The sequence below is a fragment of the Cryptosporidium parvum genome, chromosome 2 (genome assembly GCF_000165345.1).
Source record: "Cryptosporidium parvum Iowa II chromosome 2, whole genome shotgun sequence".
Taxonomy (NCBI): domain Eukaryota; phylum Apicomplexa; class Conoidasida; order Eucoccidiorida; family Cryptosporidiidae; genus Cryptosporidium; species Cryptosporidium parvum.
Genome location: NC_006981.1, coordinates 98,097 through 117,964, shown reverse-complemented (window position 1 = coordinate 117,964; position 19,868 = coordinate 98,097). Strand labels below are relative to the sequence as shown.

The window sequence follows — 19,868 nt, the reverse complement described above, 5'->3', positions numbered from 1 at the left end:
CCGTAATCTTCTAAATATTTATTGGAAATTTGGCGCCAACATTTTTTTCAGTATTGGAAATATTAATTGATTAGATAGATGTGATATCATAGACAGTTGAAATATTCAGATGAGAATTTAAAGTTTAAATAAAGTCAAACCATTTCTTATGATTTATAAAGAGTTCAAGGAACAAAGACATTTTACAAAATGTTCATGAGTAAATCTCACCAAACTAATTTTTTTTTTATCAGTAACTAAAGTATATTTAAAAGTGTTGACGGTTATAAAATTAGTTTGTTCAACAGCTATCTTTCATTGATTCAATAAATCAGTTTTTTTTATTAGGCTGGCATTCCCCATATATTATCAAATATAATATTTAAAAATACATTTGGCGCCAAAACATGCATGTAATAAGCACGATAATAAAGCAAATATTCTTGATATTACGATTAGAAAAAAATTGAAGACAAATATTTAAATAAGATTTAATATAAATCAGATCATTCTACCTTTCTCTTACTATGTCTTTTTTGTTCGATTCCATTTTTCTCTGAGATACTTGAGCAATACTTAAAAATAACAATCTGCATTAAAGGAACGGTGTTAAGGAGGGCAGAAATTACATTAGTCAGTAGTAAAATTGTGTTTGATTTAGATTCACTAAATAAAACAGTGGCAACTCTTGACCAGGAGCCTCCAGTAAGGAGGAAGAATGAAATAAATGAAAGCTGACCAGTACTGCTTTCAATATAACACTTAACTATTTGAGGAACTCTTGAGAGAACAACAAATATAAGAGGTGAAATGGAAAGGTATCTTAAAACTTGAACAGGAATAATATCTTGATAAAGGGCTGCAATTAATAAAGAGATGGATGTAATATAAAAGATTTGGTTAATTGGAAACTTCTTCTTATTTTGTGAATATACCACACATAGTATGAGAATAAATGCATTTTGAATACCTATAAATGCACTATCAGCCCAAAGTAACCATGGAACATTGAATCTCCAATTTGAAAATGAGTATATACAAGATGAGAGGATCTCAACATATATGCTAAAGCTACTAATTCCCTGTGTGCTTCTTGAGTTTAATATTTTAATAATTTGCGGTATTTTTACTATACAAGAGCCTGCAATGATTAAATAACTGATTAACTGAAAAAATAAATCAATGGATATTAACTCCAATGCATTCATTTTTTTATTTCTCAAAGAAAAAAACTCTATCAATTAATGCCTTAAATTCGATAGTTTTAAGGTACCTTTTATACCTAAAATACAATAATTCAGTTATTAAAATCCAAGAAGAGATGTATTGTTTAAATTCTCAATCTTGTTTCAAGAGTTTTTAAATATAAAGTAAATTCAAACAATTAATTTTATGTTAGACTTCGTCAATAGCTTATTATTCACTTTCTTTATATATACATATATATATACAATATATATATATATATTAGAAAAAAATTATTTCTCAGTTAGTACATGTAACAATATATTTGATTTTACTTTTTTTTTTTAATGTGGGTAACATAATGTTCCATTTGGCGGCAAAACAAATATCTATATAATTGGGAATTTATTTGGCGGTAATTTGTGTGTAACTAATATAAAAATAGAAGTAACTAGTAATTCCAACAGCTTTGAAAACAGGAATATTGATTTAAAAAAAAAAATTATAAATTTAGTTTTTCCTTTCAATTGAGTCTTTATGGCTCAAATTGTTTTGATTAGAAATTAAATATGGATAATGTGTTTTTATTTCATTCTGGTAAATTAATAATTGATAATTTATCTTAGTTATATTATAGGGTACACACAATTTATATTAAATTAGGGTGCAGAAAAATAATTACACTTAAATTATAGTTATTGTCACCTCTATATGTATGAAATTCTAAAAAAAGCAATTTAAGAAGAGTTTATAAAATATTTCATTACATAAATATTACCTTGTTATTGGGTTAAAATTGAGATCAACGTCAATTGGTGATTTTAGGTGTATTTTTTGGTTAATTTATGACACTTTAATTACATGTAATTAAATCATTAGTTTGCATTACGTGTATATCTTAATTTTTTGTAACAAAACCTTTTAACTATTAATTTAAACAAGTTACAAAATCAAACAATAAACTTGGTATAAATTGTGGAATCATCAAGTTGGTATATGAAGGACAAAAATCTCTACAAGCTTATTAACCTCAATTTAAGAAGTTGATTCTCAGTGGTGCCGGTTTTCTATCAGTAAAATTTTAGCAAACTCAAACTTAAATGGTTAGAGAGGCTCCCAATAAGAGTGACGCATCTCAAACTCTCACCGCTCCAAACACGAGCGCAAATCAGGCTGCTCCTGCTCCTGCTCCTGCGCCTACTCCTGCGCCTACTCCTGCGCCTACTCCTGCGCCTACTCCTGCTCCTACGCCTGCGCCTACTCCTGCTCCTGCACCCATTCCTGCTCCTGCACCTACTCCTGCACCTAAACCTACTCCTGCTCCAGTTCCTACACTAGGGCCAGGTTTATCCAAGGATAGCGCACCAATTAATATTCCAATAGTTTCAGTTAGTGTAAACGAACGATCTGGAACTCCAAATTCGAAAGAAGTTATACAAGTTCCTTCAGTGCCGAAAGAAGGAGGGAACACTCAGAGCCAGACATCCAGTGCTCCATCAATGCCTTCTTCTCAGCAGTCCCCACCTAAGCAGTCTTCATCCCAACCAGCTCCTCCACCTCAGCAATCCTCTTCGCAGCAGTCCTCTTCGCAGCAGTCCTCTTCGCAGCAGTCTCCCCCAAAACAGTCTCCTCCACAGCAGTCTCCATCCCAACCAGCTCCTCCACCTCGGAATTCTTCATCTCAGCCATCTTCATCAACACCTTCTTCAAAACCATCCCAAACCCAAATGGATTCACAAAAATCTAATAGTCAAAAGATATCTCCACAAAAAATTCAGGTTGGTAAAGTTGGACAAGTATCAAGCCAAGTGGAATTAAATGGAATAGGATCTAACTTAGATTCAAGAAGATCAGTAGAAAATACAAAGTTTTCTCTAATAGAATCAGAGTTGGACTCTAAATTTCCGGATATTAAAACAGCATTTAATAAAGACGGACTTCAAGAAGTTAAAGTTGCACTGATTTTTATTACTATTAGCTTAATTATGGTTATTGGATTTTCTATTCGAAAATATCGCAAGCTTAGAAAAGGTGGAGAACAGGTCAGAAATATTACAAATACTGTCTTTCCTGTAAAAATTGTGAGTCTATATTTATATATATTTTTGAGTTTCCCAATTACTGTACTTATGCAATTCCTCTCGTGTATTGCTCCAATTGGATATGGAATGTTTAATGTAATACAATCTACTTATCAAAGTATATGCTATATATGGCTTTGGGATCTTTTTGTTGAATACTTTGGAGGATCAGAACAAATTGTTACAGCTATAAGGAGAACAGGCCCTTATCAGGTTTGGAAGGTTCCTCCATTTATGATTCCAACCAGTACAGAAACTTATTTTCAACCAAAAATTGTCATTGTAAGCTATATATTAATGATACAACTTCTTCCAATCAATATTTTTGTTTCGGTACTAAATGTTATTCATCCATCTAAGGCCTTTCTTTATAATATAATTCTAATAATTTCTTTAACTATTTCAATTTATGGAATTATGCTTATTTATTGGCCTAGTAAAGAAGCTCTTCAACCTTATCAAGGAGGGTGGAAATTTGGGATTCTTGTTATTCAATCATTCTTGATTATAGTTATTGATTCTATTATCAGGCTCGCAAAGTATGAAAATAGAGAATATAATTCTATTGTTTATAAACTTTACTGGAAATTAATGCTTACTTGTGGGGTAGCTACAATCTGTACTCTTGCTGCTGTGGCAATTATTGATTCCAGAGAAATTTATCAGATTTATAATCTCACAATACCAACCAAAGATTCTGAAAATATTCCCGAAAATAAAGCAATGCTTGCTACCTAAGTTCCAAATATCACATTTGACTAAAATGCGGGAACTGTTTGCGCAATATATTATTTGATCATTATAAGTTGTAATGAAAAATATTTACAAGAATAATTAGTTTTCAATAAATATTATTTTAAAAAAAAGAATCACAAATTAATCTCACCTTATCTTTTTTTTTAAATCTATCTAATCTTTTTAGATATATCTTTTAGTAAATCTAACATATTTCTATATTTTAATTCAATTTAGTCCGGAATGAAAATTTAATTTATTCCCGAGATTATTCGAACATTGAGTGAGACCGGGTGAGGTCTAATCAATAATATACCATAAGTTGGAGAAAAATTCAAAAAGAAAAAATTACAGTGTGTATGTATGTGTATCATGAAATATAAAACAACTATAGAAAAAAAAATTCTATAAATATTACATCTAATGTAGATTTTAAAATCTCGAATTGGAATTTTGGCGCCCATTACGTCATCGTTCTAATTTCATTAGTTTGCATGCATGAACAAATCAACAATATATTAGTTTATAAATTTTTTTCTTTAAAGTTTTTAGACTAATGATATTAAAGAGTGTAGTTCTAGGATAAAACAGTGTAATGGGAAAGATTTACTTTAAATAAATGCTAATATTTAAACTTTTTTGCACAGATTGGCAAGTTTTATAGGTAAAACAAATTAATATATCAATAGCATAGAAACTGATTTACTTAAGTGATGGCGGGCTTTTGATGTAACACCAAAATACCCATTTTGTTTAACCTATTATCTTCTACTAGAAATTTCTCAATTTATTTCAACAATTATGGTTGATTAGACTTAATCCTCTAGATTTAACCTTGGTTTACTTCAATTTCTTACTATGGAAGTGTTGTAATAAAAATAAAAATGATAATAATAATAATAATGAAGACTAAAGTAGATAAGTAAAAACCATTAAAAGGATTTAATTATCAATACAAAATTGATTATTAAAGTAGCAATTAAGTGGATCAAGAAATAGGAAATTAATCCATTCTTGATTTTAAAGTTTTGGTGACGAGCTTTTCAGGAGTAAGTAGATAAACTTTGCAACCCCATCCAGAAAATGCATCTCTATCTATACCGGAAAGCATACATTGTGAGACGATTTCCATAAGTTCATCAGGTTCTAAATCAGGTCTATAGTATGATTCACAGATACCAAAAAGTTGATTATCAGCGGTTCCGGAAATTGCAAATTCGCTACATACTGATAAGCATCCAATAAGATCATACCCAGCAATAAAAGGCACATTATTATTATCAAGACCTGCTACAATTGGTTCCACAAAATATGGACTGAAACGTTTACTATATAATATTGAAGCTGTCATATGGCTAAGTGCTTTAACACCAATTTCTCTTTCTTCCCTTAAATGATACAAGTTTGTTTTAAATTTGATTAAGTTTGTTAGAGTGTGAATATCAGTAGCTAAACCTGAAAATCCCATCAATGTTTTTGAGCTTGGTCTAATAACTTTATCAAAATCAGTACTTATAGTTCTGTATCCATTAGATCCAAGTCTCATATCTGTTGCAAATGCAACACACTCTTTTCCCTTCATTGCCAAAATGGCACCACCATTATAAGTCATAATAGACTAAATATTTTAATGGAAAAGCGTTAATCATTTTTTTAGAAAATTTTGATCTGTAGATAACTTACCATTTTTGATTATCTAGTATATTTCTCACTGAAAAAACTTAGTTTTATCGTAAGCAGTACTAAATCCACAGGATCTATACAATGTAGTGTTATTGTTTATTGTCTTACTGAGATTTAATTTGTATATATTGAGAAAAGTATTAGCTGAATAATATATTCAAACTTGTATACACACTTGATATATTTCAAAATAAATCTAATTGCCTTGTTCTTTTACTTTATTAAAGATTTTAAATATACATATATATATATATATATATGTATATGAGAATCTGTATTTATATATTAATATATAAATATCCTAAAATTCTTTAATACAATCCAATTTAATATTTACTGTGCTATACTATTGCAAATTCAATCGTATTAAAGATTGTAAACAATTTTTTTAATCCAACTTTCCCTCTTTTTTATGTTTTCCAGAATTTCTTTTTAAAAATTATATATTAACACAAAAAAAATTCAGCTATTTCTCAAGGTAAGCCCCCCATACCCCCCAAAATCAGCATTAGCCATGCCGCCACACATGAGCGGCAAAATGGTAGGGTATCGGAAGTTGGCGCCTCATTGTATTACTAGAAAAAAAAACTATAAAAATGAAAAATTGATTATATAATAAATACTAAGGAAAAAGTAAAAAATGTTTTCGTGATGTAGTAAAAAAAAAAATAATTGATTGGATTGCAAAACAGGTTGGCTTTAATATTTGCGATATAATTAGATTCAAAAATTACTATTATAGAGGTTTAAAAGAATACATGCATATATAGCTGCAGAGGTTTATATTATATCTATTTATATATATATCATATCATATATATATATATATATATATATGATATGATATGATATATGTGTATATTTAAATAAATATATACATATATAATCTTAATATAATTAATATTAGAAGAAGAAAAGGTGTAGTATTATATTAAAAGTAAAATTTTGAAAGAATATTGCCTATTAGTAAAATAAGTAATAATATATATTGAAATGAAAAAACAAAATTATTAAAGAGGAGTAAATTTCAAAATTCAGTGTTACTTATGAAAGAAAAGAAAAGAAATGTAAACTATTACTTAAACTGTGCATTAGGTGGAGCATTAAGTTGTGGTCTAACCCACACCGCAATTGTTCCAATAGATGTAGCTAAATGCAGAATACAAGTTTACCCAGATAAATTTAGGAGCTTAGTTCCAACTTTATCTAAAATAATAAGATTTGAAGGAGTAAAGGCACTGAGATTAGGATGGGCACCAACTTTAATTGGTTATTCAGCACAAGGTGCGTTAAAATATGGCTTGTATGAATACTTTAAAGATTTATATTCTAGCAAGATTCTAACAACAAATAAAGAATCTCATAAAGGATTGATTTGGCTTGGAGCATCAGCAACAGCAGAATTTTTTGCAGACATAGCATTATGTCCAATGGAAATGATAAAAATAAAAATGCAAACTTGTACAAGGCCAGATTTATTACCAAACTCTTTTCTAAAATCAGCTAGTAATATGTATAAATATAGATCAGAAACAAAATTTCCTTTTGGAAGTATTAAGCCTTTATGGTATCGTCAAATTCCTTATACAATGGCAAAATTCTATTTTTTTGAGAGAATTAATCAAATGTTTTATGATAAAGTCTTTACTAAACCTAAAGAATCATATAGTAAGAAATCAAGGCTTGGTATAACATTTTTATCAGGCTATTTATCTGGAATTATATGCGCTATTGTATCACACCCAGCTGATACTATAATTTCTCAGCTTGGAAAAGCTGCATATAATAGCTCCAAAAGAATTAACGTATTATCTATGACTAGAGAAATCGGTATAAAGAACTTGTGTACAGCAGGTTTGGGCACAAGAATTATTATGATTGGTACATTAACAGGGATGCAATGGTGGGTTTATGATTCTTTCAAGACTATTATTGGATTAAATGTTTCTGGTAAAAACAAAGTTAAATCTTAAGTATGAACAATTGAATTTCTTTATAGACAGTTTCTTAAAGAGTGAAACTAATCTATATAAAAAGCATTCTATTTGTTTAATATATTTAGATTTGATTATTTCTTCTAGTTTAGCTTTTATTATAAATTTTTAATAAGGTTTTTTCAGTTTAATAATTCATTTAATTTTACCAAAATATTTTTAAATTTATTTATCCATATATCCGCAAAATTACCGGTATATGATTTTATTTTACCTGCATGCAAATTTGCATGTGGAATTGCAAGAGGGGCAAAAATTAACACGTAAGAGGCATCAGTGCAGATTAGTTAATAAATAATATGAAATAAAGTTGGAATAAATTATAAAAAAAATTTAAAATGAGGGTGAATGAATGAATTTATAAATTTAAAAGTAAATTTAAATTAAGATAATAAGTTGTTTATTAAAATAAAAAAATTCAAGAAAAAATGGTAAAAAGAAGCAAAGAAGAAGGTAATAATATGGAAGAAGAAGGAACAGGATTGGATGAAACACAACAGAGTAAAATGGAAGATGATAATATGGAAAGTAAATCTCAAGTTAGACCATCAAGAAATTCTAGAAAAGTTGTAAAATACACAGATTTTGATGATGAAGATGATGAATTGGATGATTTTGAGAGTGATTTTGATGAGGAAATGGATTTTATAGATGAAGGAGACGAAGATAGTGATGATGAAGATGATGAAAATGACTTGGATTTAGAAGAAGAAGAATTTGAAAAGGGTAAAAAAGGCAAAAAAAGTACAACAAAGAAAAAAGGGGGGGAGTCTATTAACTCAAAACCTGCAAAACCAAAAAAACAATCATCTAAAGAAAGTTCAGTGGAAGATGAATTAGAATCTGATGATGAAGATAAAAGTACAAAGCCGGCAAAGAAAAAGAAACTGTCTGCTCCAAAGAATTTGACAAAGAGGAATGTTGCAAATTCAGGGGGAGGATCAGCAGCAGGAGATGCAGGAGAGGCAATATTTAACTATATGAAAGAGCAGAATCGTCCATATTCAGTACAAAATGTGGTTGATAATTTGCATAATGTATACTCAAAGAAGCAAGTAACTGATGAAATGGAACGTCTTGCTGTCGAGGGGAAGTTTATATGCAAGGAGTATGGAAAACAAAAAGTATATTTAGTAGACCAAAGTGACTGTAAAGAATTAAACAAGGATGAAATGGAAGCTTTGGATAAAAGTATTTCTGTTTGCGAGTCAGAATTGAATGATTTGGAAGTGAGGCTTAAACAACTTAAACAAGAAACAAGAAATATAAGTGTTCCATTAACTATTGACGAATTAGAAGAGAAAATAATGCAAGAAAATCTTAAGGTAAGTTTATAATATAAATTTAAAAATTTGATATATAAAATATTATAACGCATTAATTCTTTTCTAAAATGTTATCTTTAATTATTTTTATTTGCATTTTAAAGAATAAATCACTTAAAGAGGAGATTTCAAGAAAGGAAAAAATGTTAGATGACGATTGTGAGATTATTCCAGTTAATGAATTAAAAGAGTTAAAGAATAGCTTGTTAAAAAAGCAGGTAAGTTATTTTTTTAATATTAATTTTAAAATTTATCATTTATTGAATTTCAGGCAAAGTTAAAGAAGCTCAAATCTGCATGTAAATCTGCAGTGGACACTTTTTCAGAATCTATGGAAAGGAAGGTAAGTTGTTTTTAATTCAAGTGGATTATGATCAATAATTTTACTTGAATAAAATCATTATAAATATGTAATTAATTTTTAGGCTTCAGATTTGATGGAAGAAATAGGAATTGAGATGGTTTAAGTAATCATTATATAACCATTATTAATAATAACTCGCCCCACACACACAAATCATTGGCGCCCAAATAAAAATAATGTAATTGGTAATATTGGGAAATAACAATATAATAATAAAAATAACTATTAGTTTACTGCCAAGAATATTATAAGTTTGAGAATAAAAAATCAAGAATTACGTACATTTATTGTATTTAAAGTTCTAATAATAAATAAGAAAGTAAATGAGTTCAATTTTTTTTGCAGTATTGTATGCATTTAAATTAGCGAATTTATATTCAGATAATAAATGATTATATTTCAGATATAAAAAGTTTTTATTTTGTTTATTGCGTGAGTAATAACAAATAATTTTTATATTAATAATAAAATGAATTCAGAAATATGGAATAATAAGAGGTTTCTACTGAGTGGATTTGAAGAAAATGATGAAAATAATCTGATAAGGAAAAAATATATTGAGAATAATGGGGGAACAGTTTTGGAATTAAATAGTGAGATTATGGATGATGATGTTGATTATTTAATATGTAATTATTCAAAAGGATATAGATATAGGCATACAAGTATAGATTATCAGAAATTAAGAACTCCATTTTGGATATGGTTATCAGTGAATGACGAATGGAATTATTCATTAGAATGGCATCCTTTTTTTAGACCAAATGGCAATTTTAAATATAATATTTTGAAAGGGTTTCAGATTTATATTATAGGTTATAGTAAAACAATAGGAGGATTTAATAATAGAGAAAAGAGCCCAAAATATATACGTAAGAAGGATGATATTGGTATTTTAGTTTCATTTGTAGAAACGCAAATGGGAGCAAGAGTAATATTTGATGATGACAATAAAAATGAAAATGAAAGTAATGATGATAATGACTTGGTCAAAGTTCCACTAAAAGCAAGTGTTACAAAGTTGGCACTTATTTGTAATAATGAAGAATTTGAAGGAGAAATTATTGATAAAGTTAAAGAAAAAAATAATATCCAAACAATAGTAAATTTAGATTGGTTATTTGATTGTTATGAGGAAGGAAGAATAGTGAGTTATAAAAAATATATATATAATAGCAAAAGAGAGAAAGAAAAAAGGGAAGAAGAAAAAATGAGAATAAATGCAGGACTTAAAAAAGAGAATAATAGTATTGCAAATGTTAAATATAAGATGATAATATCCCATCAAGTATATTTGAAACATATTGAGATATATAATATAATGATAAAGATAAATAATATTGAATATATGGAAGTAGGTCGTCCAAGCAGGGAAATCATGAAATTTATTCAAAATATTGATGGAAAGAATGGATTAAATTTTGATGAAAATACAGTAATAGTATTGGTTTTTAATGATCCGATGGAAGAGCAAGATTTCTGGTATGACTTAGTCAATATATTAGAGGAAAGTGTAGTATTTAATATAAAGTTAGCATCAAAAGAAAAAAAAGATAAGATTTTACATCATTTTCAGATGATGAGAATAATCAATGATCCTGAAGATTTTATAAATAAATTAATAGGTTGTGAGGAAAACATTATACCATTAATAAGCAAATTAGGTTCAAAAGTTGGATATTCAATACCTTCTTTTATAAATGAATTACTTAAATCAGAGAGTGAATTTTTAGATACTGTTTTAAAGTTTACAGATTTTGAGAATATTACTGGTTTGAGTGGATTTGTTGAATATTCAAATGATAATCCAATGGATATTGTAAATTTGAATAGATCAAAAGCTATAAAAAGATTTGATAGCTTTGAGAAAGAGTTTTCTACTATTAAATTTAGTTAAGCCCTTTAAATATTATTTTAATATTTTTTTCCTTTAATATTAATTATTAAAAAATATATATATACATATATTACATAATAATTACGTAATAATTAATAATTTTAATAAATAATTAATTCGTAATAATTACGAATTATTTTATTATTAAGTAATTTATTACGTATATATATCATCATTAATTTGATACCGGTATTAAGATTTATACAACACGTGTAAAATTGCATGCATGCAATAATCATAATATTAATGTGGACAATAAATTCGTGTAATAAAAAGAATCAATAATTTCCAAAGATAATGAGGAGGACAATAGATAACAAAATTTACTTTTTTTATTTTTTGTATATTAATTTGAATTTTATTTTTAATAAAAATATTTTTATTTTTATTTTAAATATAATTCAATTTTCAGATATATAACAATAATTGAAGGTTGTTCAAGAGAATAATAATAACTTTTAATTATTGTATTAAATATAGTTGATAATATATATATATATATTTTATTGCAAGTAATAATCAATAAAAATATTATTAATACTATTTATCATCGTGATAATATTTATAGTTTCAATATTGACTGAAGAAGGTATAAAGACAATTGAAGCTATAAAATAAATACTAATATAAATAAATCAATTTTTTTTAAACATTAAATAAAGAAGATTTAGAAATTTTTTTTTCAATATTTATATCCAATTTTTTTCAAGTATTAAAGATGGTCAAGTTTACATTAAAAAATACAACAGTTATAATATTAATATTGGCATGCTTGGGAAATGTAGTTAAGTCTCAAAAACAAGAAAAGAATTCTACTACTGAAGTAAGATCACTTGGACATAGAAGAGGAGGCTATGTAGGAGATCAAACAGTATTTGTGGATCGTCCATATTTTGTAGAACAACCTGTGTATTACTCATATCCATATCAATATCAATACCCATATTCATATACTTATTCATATCAATATCCATATACATATTCATATCAATATCCATATGCAGGAGTGCCAGGATATCCATATAATTATTCATATTCATACACAAGAACAACCTCTAGACCAGGAGGAGTATTTACACGACCAGTTGGATATGTTTCACCATTACCATATGCTCCATTACCTGGACCATATTTTAGATATTTAGGTAATGAATCTGAATCAAATGAAAGAAAGATGGATGTAATGATTCCTATGGAAAATATGACACCTGGATTTATTAATGATTTACAAGATGGAATATTATCTAATGGAAATCAAAATAATGATTTACAGAATTCTAATGAATCTTTAATGCAAAGAAATCAAACTTCTTCATCAGGAAACAATCCTGTTAATAATTTATTGAATAGGGAAAGTGATTATTTACAAAGGTTTCCAACATTAACAGGTTTTAATAGAGCTGGTTTGAGTGGTAATGAGAGAATTATAGTACAAGATAGGGATGAAGAAGAAGATGATGATGAAAATGAAGATAATAATCGTGATAAAAATATTAAGAATAATCCATTATATAATGAAACAAGTATAAGTAGTGATGGTAAAAGGTATAATGATACAGCATCACCAATCAAAACACCAGAAATTGTATATTATAATAATACATCCAATTTGAGAGTATTAGCAAAGAAGGGTTTATTAGAAAGAGTTGAAGAGAAGGTTAATGATGTTTTTGATGGATTAAAGAAGAAGTCTAATAATAATAATGATGAAGTAAAGGATTTAGAAAAGGAGGATGATGTTGATGAAAATAATAAAAAAAATGATAATAAAAAGAGTAATCAAAATGGAGGTAAAATGATTAAGCAGGTATTTAGTACAATTGAAGATATTGTAACAAATACATTATCAAAGTAAAAATAACAAATATTAATATAGAAAATATGGAATAATGATTAAATAAATATATATAGATATATATATATATATTTAATAGAGTAAATATGATATTTTCTATTTAATAATTTTTTTTTTTAATAATTTCAATAATTTTAATAATAGTTTATTTTTTGTGGGGGAGTGGGAGGGGGGGGGGATTTGTTGGTTAGTTTTTTGGTTGTTTGGATAAAGAGGGAGTAATTAATTGAATGAATTTTAAAGGTTAAATATAAATTTGATTGAATTAGGGATTATTTATTTAAACACAGAAAAAAATATAATATACATTTAATAATATTATATATATCAGTTTGTATTTTAATATAAAATAATAAATTGAAAAGAATAATATTAATAATAAGTAATTTAGTATTAATAATAAGATTTACAATTTAAATTATATAAAATAAAAGAAAACACATTAAAAAAAATGGTACTAGTTGGTGATTTTAATAAGGAAGTAATTGGATTATTTAAGTCCAAGTATCCAACAGAAAAAGATAAATTATTAGAGTTAAATCTCACAAGTATTTGCAAGAATCCTTCATTTAGTTATAATATTTCAACACCTTCTAATGGAGGAAAAAATGGAAATAAGTCAAAATGTTGTAATGATGGAAATGGATGTTGTGGAGAAAATAATAGTAATAATAATAGTAAACAAATATTCTCATTGGATGGAAATTCAACATTAAAATGGAATATATGTTCATCACAAATGGAAACAAAAATGGATATGAATGGGATTTCTATAATGGAAGTAAAAACAAAACCATATTATGGTATAAGTTTAACATCAAAATATGAAAGGTTTCCAAAATTAACAAATTCATTGGGATCATATAATAATACTAATAATGGATCAGGTTGTTTAGAAATTGGAGGAGATATTCAAGGTGAATATATTCAATCAAGATTTAGAATATCTCCTACAATAAAAACATTAGGATGTTTGAATAAATCTAATAAAGAAAATAAAGATAGTATTGGTATGATGTTAAGTAATACAATAACTTTAAGACCATTTTCTTGTATTAATAGTTTAAGTCTTGGATCAATGATATCTTCATCAAATATAAATTTACCCCATAATAATAATAATAAGAATTCATTAAAATTAATGTTGGGATTAATGCTTAAAGGACCTTTATTTATGAGATCTTGTAAAGATACAATTAATGAAAGATCTCAAGGATATGAACAATTTAATTATCAAGGTTTAATACATAAGAAAGAAAATTTTGGATCACGTTTTAAGAATAGTATGATTTGTAATAATAATAATACTAATGATAATAATGATTTATATGAAGGAATAGGAGGATCATCAACATTAAGTCCAATTTCTATTTTAACACCAAATTATGTTTTATCATTACAAACTAATACAAATCATCAAAATAATAAGTTATCTGGATTTACAGGAGGATTAATATTAAACAATTTAGTTAGAAATTATTTAACTTTAGGCTTAATGATATCTTATAATACTGAAAATAATAATGGAAATAATAATGAAGATAATATTCAACAAATTGAAGATAATGGATTAGGATTAATCACCAAAAATAAAGTATCAAAAACTTATTATGAAAATTATTTAACAAAATTTTCAGATAAAGTTCAATATACAATAGGAGGTAAGATTTCCTTTGGATCTATGACTAATAATATGAAGAGTACTGATTTAAGATTTAAAGTAATGAATAATTTAAAAATGGCATATTCTTTGACTCATAATTTTACAAAAAATATCTCAGCAACATTTGGAGCTCAAATTGATCCTCGAAAACTAAATGATCCTGATTCTGTCAAGTATGGATTTATTTTAGATATGAGTGCTTGAATTAAGAATCAAGTAAACGAATATTACATTCAGAGAAGAGAATAAAATAAATAGAATTATAATATTTCACCTCCCAATATGTATTACTCTATTATTTAAAAATTTCAAAATAGTAATAATAATAGTAATAGTAATAGCAGTAATAATAATTGCATACGGATAAAATTAAAATAAACTTGGCCTAGTTTTACCTTGTCTTGCTTTGCTTTGTCTTCTTGCTTTGCTTTGTCGTCTTGCTTTGCTTTGTCTCGCTTTACTTTGTCTTGTCCTACTATGTCTTTTTCTGTTCCCTCCTCTCTTTTTTTCCTCCCTTTCTCCTTCTCTTTCAATATAAATTAATAATTTTTGCATGCAAATTACGTGTCAATTGACACGTAAGTTGTAAAATCCATGCATGCATAGAAATGGGCGGGAATTCTTGGTAGTGGTAGTGGGACTAAAGGAAATTAGCTTTGGGGTATAAAACTGAGAATAGTAATAGAGTAGAAGTAGAGTTGGGAGTGATTTTAATAGTAATGTTATGAGTTGTGTTAAGAGTAGTGTCTTTATGGTGGTGTTAAGAATGGCTTCGTTATGGTAGTTTTAAGAGTGTTGTCCCTTTGGTGACATTGAGTTGAGTAAATAGCGATATTTGTAATAAGTGGTGTCATTATGAAGACTGAGAAGGGAAAGATGAGGATGAAGAGGAAGAAATAGAAGAAGTGAATATATTATTGTTTTGAGAATGAGTGGGTTTTATGTTTATATTGGACTCAATTTGTTGGTCATCTTTAAAGTTTTGATTAGGAATATTGTTTAAATCAGTCTTGATTGTTTTAAAGATTGGACTAGAACTTGAGATATGATAAGGATCTTGAGGAAGATCTTTAATTGTTTGATTTGTATCAGTATCAAGTTTTACTAATAATAAATTTGGATCTTCAGTAATTTTCTTTGAGTAAGAAGAGGGTGAAAAAGCAGAGGAAAAATAAGAGGAAGAAGAAGAAGAAGAAGAAGTGAAATTTGAATCATACAATTGTTTCACATCCTGATTTACCATTTGTAATTGTGGCTGTTGTTGAATAGGAATTGGAAATGGAAGAGGTAACTTTGAAGATAAATTTGATCGATTTATTATCATTGAATCATTATTACTTGAATTTGAAGATTTATAACTCGAATATTGTGGAGGAGGAGGAGGAGGTAAAGATAGATGTGGAAGTGAAGGTGAAGATGGATTAGATTGCTGTTGTGGTAAAGATAGAGATTGTCGAGATATTGGAGGCGGTGAAGAAGATAATGAAGGTTGTAGAGATGATGAAGTCACTTGTGGAGGAGGAGATAATGAAGATGGTGGAGGAGGAAGAGATAATGAAGATGGTGGTTGTTGTGGAGATAATGAAGGTGAATTCCAGTCTAACGAATTTTGATCCTTACGAGTTCTATTTATCTTTAACTTTGTTGCAGAATGTAGTTCATCAATCTCCAAGTCACCATCTGAATATGATAGTGACTGTAAAGAGGAAGAAGAAGAAGACACAGAATATTGAAGGAAAGGAGAAAATGATCTTCTAGCTTTTGAATAAGAATTATGAGATCTTTTTGTCTTGGAATTAGTATATGGAGAGTCTTTTATTGAAACTTTTTCTGAAATATCGGATAAAGCAGACAAAGAAGAAGAAGAAGAAGAAGAGGAAAGTAACCTATTAACATATTCACGAGTAGATGATGGAGATGAATTCCCATAATTATTCCTTGCTTGACCTTGAATTTCTCTTTCTTTAACTACACCTCTCAAATCATCTTGACGTGTTGATTCCAACCTTTGAGATACTAACTCTAATGAAGAATTTCCACTTGATGAAAATATACTCATGAATCCATAATCCTTTCTCTCAACATCTTTTTTCTCCCCCTTTCCTTTTCTTCTTTTCTCTCCATTATCTAAATCTTCCTCCCCTACACCATCCTCCTCCTCTTTTAACTTAAATGAAGGTGAATCCACTGAAAACTCCAAAGAGTATTGAGAAGGAGAATTAAAAGTTGATGGAGAAATGAGCTCGTTCATCTCTCTTCTTTCTTTTATTTCGCTTCTTCTTTCTATTTCTCCTCTTATCATTTCTCCTCTTACCATTTCTCCTCTTACCATTTCTCCCCTTTCCATTTCTCCTCCCATCCCTCCCCTTTCCATTTCTCCTCCCATCCCTCCCCTTCCTCTTCCTCCAACCCTTCCTTCTCCTCCAACTCCTCTCCCTCTTCTTCCTCCCCTCTCACCATCCTCCACTCCCAATCCACTCTCCTCCATCTCCAAACCCATACCAGAATTCCAAAATGAAAATATTGAATTCTTTAAAGATCTTAATTCTATCATCTTTAATTTCCATGAATAAAATATTCTATAAACCATCATATTTAAATGATTCAATCTTATTATATTTGTTATCTTCTCAAATCTTGAATTCCTTGTCTTTCTATAATAAATAAAAAATCTCCAAAGTTTAAAACATGTAATCTTCAAATTCTTATTCTTATTCTCCAAATAATCCATTATCTTCTTCTTTTGATTTCTTAATCTTAATGATAATCCTCTCCATATATTAAAACAATCTTTAAATCTTCTTCTATATATTATATTATTCAAATAATAATTCTCAGCATCATTTCTCATTCTTAATAATATTCTTATCCTATTCACCCATTCTATTAATATATATCCTTTCTTTCTTATCTTTACTTTATTATATAATATATATAATTCATCCCTTAATATTTTCTGCTTTTTTGAATATCTTCTCCAATTTATAAATAATATCGATTTTAATCTAAAATCATGTACCCATTCTATTCTATCATAAGCTTTCTTACACCATATTAACCATTTATTATATAAATAATATTCATTCATTCTTCTTATTGTATATTCTATTATATAAACTCTTAAATATTTCTCATATCTTTCTTTTAATCTCTTCTTCTTTTTTATTATCTCAAATTTTATTGACCAAATTAAATAACATTTAATCTTTATTGTATTACCATATATTCTTCTCATATATTCTATTATACATTTATTCCTATAATTCTCATTATATTTATTCACCCATCTTACTAATACTTGTCTCTTTATTCTCTCCTCTCTTCTATTTCTTATTATTATTATTAATCTTCCTATCATCCATATTCTTTCTATATTATTAATCATCTCTATCCAAACTCTTGATAATATTATTCTTCTTAAATTCTTCTCCAAATCATTTATACCTTTCTCATAATTCTTTCTTATTCTTATATATTCTCTCATTCTTAATAACATATCATATATTGTATTATTTCTTATTTCTTGTATTTTTGATAATATATTCATTATCCATAAATTATTATCTTTTAATAATAAACATCCTCTTATTAATTCATTACTAGTACATCTACATTCCATATAATAACTATATCCAATTCTTTTATTTATTATTATATTATTATTCATTCTTATCATATTAATCCAATTCTTATCCTCATCTTTATTATATTTATATGAATAAAATGTTATTCTTAATAATTTATGAAATGAATTATGTATTATTATTCTATTCAATATCTTTATTAATTCATTTGATACTTTTATATAATGATGTGGTTTCCAAATTTTTCTCCAATAATTTAATATTCTACTCTTTAAATTATATATTCTTTTCATTTCTTCTTGATTGATTATTAATCTATATCTTTCCTCTTTTAACATTCTCTCCTTCCAAATTCGAATTGACATCTTTAATATATAATTATTATGTATTATTAATAAATATTGATAATCATTCTTTTTCTTTATTCTATTATTAAATCTTTGTTTCCATATTTGAATAATTTTTAATAAATTTCTATTTCTTATTCTATTTCTTATATATTCATATTTTTCTTTTATTTGTATTCTTTTTCTATATAATATAATCATTCTTATATAATATTCTTCTATTAATCTTTTTGATCTTTCTTGTATAAATATATTAATCTTATCTCTATATATTATTCTTTTTATTGAATAATGTCTCCAATATATTATATATTGTTTTAATAATTTCATTCTATGAAATTTTTCAATCATATATAATTTCTTCCATATATTAAATATTCTTTTAATAATTCCAAAATTGATTTGATAATAAATTTTATTCATTTTATAAATAATTATCATCATTCTTAAATAATCCTTTTTTTCTCTATTAATTATTTTGGTTGTTAATTCTTTTTCATTTTTTAATCTTTGAATTGTTTTATTATTCCAATAATAAAAAATTGTTTTCATAGGTTTTTTAATAATAATATTATCATAAAATTGATATATATTCAATTTCTGATAATATTTTATTCTCCATTGTTTAAATACTCTTTCTATTAATCTTTTTAAAATATAAAATTGATAGAAATTTTGACATTTTTCTTTTAATATTCTTTTTTTATTTGTTAAAGAATTCCATGATATAAAAAATATTCGAATACAATTATAATTATATTTATTGAATATATAATTACCTTTAAAAATAATAAAAACTCTTTTTTTGATTGGTAATTGTATACTTTTAATAAATTTATAATAAATAATATAATCTTGACATTCTTTTTTCCAATTAATAAATATTTTATTAATTAATTTTTTATTAATATAATTTTCAAGTAATTGATATTTATTTCTACATTCTTTTTGATATTGACTTTGAAATTTCCAATATATTATTCCATTTAATATTCTTCTCATAATAAAATTACGATATAATAAATCAGAAATTTGTATAGTAAATTTTGTTTCTTTTGATAAATTTCTTAATTCTATAATAATATTTCTACATATATTAGAATTGAGAAATTGTTGAATTTGAAGATATTTATGATTAATATATAATTTCCATTGATATAATTTTTGGAATGAAAT

General features: G+C 26.5%; 9 protein-coding genes across 9 annotated transcripts; 6 read left to right on the top strand and 3 right to left on the bottom strand.

Moving 5' to 3' along the window:
* Window positions 1–485: 485 nt before the first annotated feature.
* cgd2_550 (conserved hypothetical protein) lies at window positions 486–1,220 on the bottom strand (the record flags this gene model as incomplete). Its single annotated transcript, XM_626292.1, has 1 exon — window positions 486–1,220. A coding segment is annotated over one exon (735 nt), but the record flags the coding sequence as incomplete, so codon positions are not given.
* Window positions 1,221–2,264: 1,044 nt separating this feature from the next.
* On the top strand, window positions 2,265–3,983 carry cgd2_540 (hypothetical protein with 6 transmembrane domains; the record flags this gene model as incomplete). Its single annotated transcript, XM_626291.1, has 1 exon — window positions 2,265–3,983. One exon carries the CDS (start codon window positions 2,265–2,267, stop codon window positions 3,981–3,983), a length of 1,719 nt encoding a protein of 572 aa, XP_626291.1.
* A 1,000-nt stretch (window positions 3,984–4,983) lies between these two features.
* On the bottom strand, window positions 4,984–5,598 carry cgd2_530 (possible proteasome component; the record flags this gene model as incomplete). Its single annotated transcript, XM_626290.1, has 1 exon — window positions 4,984–5,598. A coding segment is annotated over one exon (615 nt), but the record flags the coding sequence as incomplete, so codon positions are not given.
* A 1,057-nt stretch (window positions 5,599–6,655) lies between these two features.
* cgd2_520 (mitochondrial phosphate translocator) lies at window positions 6,656–7,636 on the top strand (the record flags this gene model as incomplete). Its single annotated transcript, XM_626289.1, has 1 exon — window positions 6,656–7,636. A coding segment is annotated over one exon (981 nt), but the record flags the coding sequence as incomplete, so codon positions are not given.
* A 449-nt stretch (window positions 7,637–8,085) lies between these two features.
* cgd2_510 (hypothetical coiled coil protein) lies at window positions 8,086–8,994 on the top strand (the record flags this gene model as incomplete). Its single annotated transcript, XM_626288.1, has 1 exon — window positions 8,086–8,994. The coding sequence occupies one exon, from the start codon at window positions 8,086–8,088 to the stop codon at window positions 8,992–8,994; it is 909 nt and encodes a 302-aa protein (XP_626288.1).
* Window positions 8,995–9,815: 821 nt separating this feature from the next.
* On the top strand, window positions 9,816–11,243 carry cgd2_500 (hypothetical protein; the record flags this gene model as incomplete). Its single annotated transcript, XM_626287.1, has 1 exon — window positions 9,816–11,243. One exon carries the CDS (start codon window positions 9,816–9,818, stop codon window positions 11,241–11,243), a length of 1,428 nt encoding a protein of 475 aa, XP_626287.1.
* Window positions 11,244–11,961: 718 nt separating this feature from the next.
* Window positions 11,962–13,098, top strand: cgd2_490 (hypothetical protein with signal peptide; the record flags this gene model as incomplete). The annotated part of the gene is made up of 1 exon (XM_626286.1): window positions 11,962–13,098. The coding sequence occupies one exon, from the start codon at window positions 11,962–11,964 to the stop codon at window positions 13,096–13,098; it is 1,137 nt and encodes a 378-aa protein (XP_626286.1).
* Window positions 13,099–13,549: 451 nt separating this feature from the next.
* Window positions 13,550–14,965, top strand: cgd2_480 (hypothetical protein; the record flags this gene model as incomplete). The annotated part of the gene is made up of 1 exon (XM_626285.1): window positions 13,550–14,965. The coding sequence occupies one exon, from the start codon at window positions 13,550–13,552 to the stop codon at window positions 14,963–14,965; it is 1,416 nt and encodes a 471-aa protein (XP_626285.1).
* A 649-nt stretch (window positions 14,966–15,614) lies between these two features.
* cgd2_470 (very low complexity large protein, possible unreal ORF?) lies at window positions 15,615–19,694 on the bottom strand (the record flags this gene model as incomplete). The annotated part of the gene is made up of 1 exon (XM_626284.1): window positions 15,615–19,694. The coding sequence occupies one exon, from the start codon at window positions 19,692–19,694 to the stop codon at window positions 15,615–15,617; it is 4,080 nt and encodes a 1,359-aa protein (XP_626284.1).
* Between the last annotated feature and the right edge of the window lie 174 nt (window positions 19,695–19,868).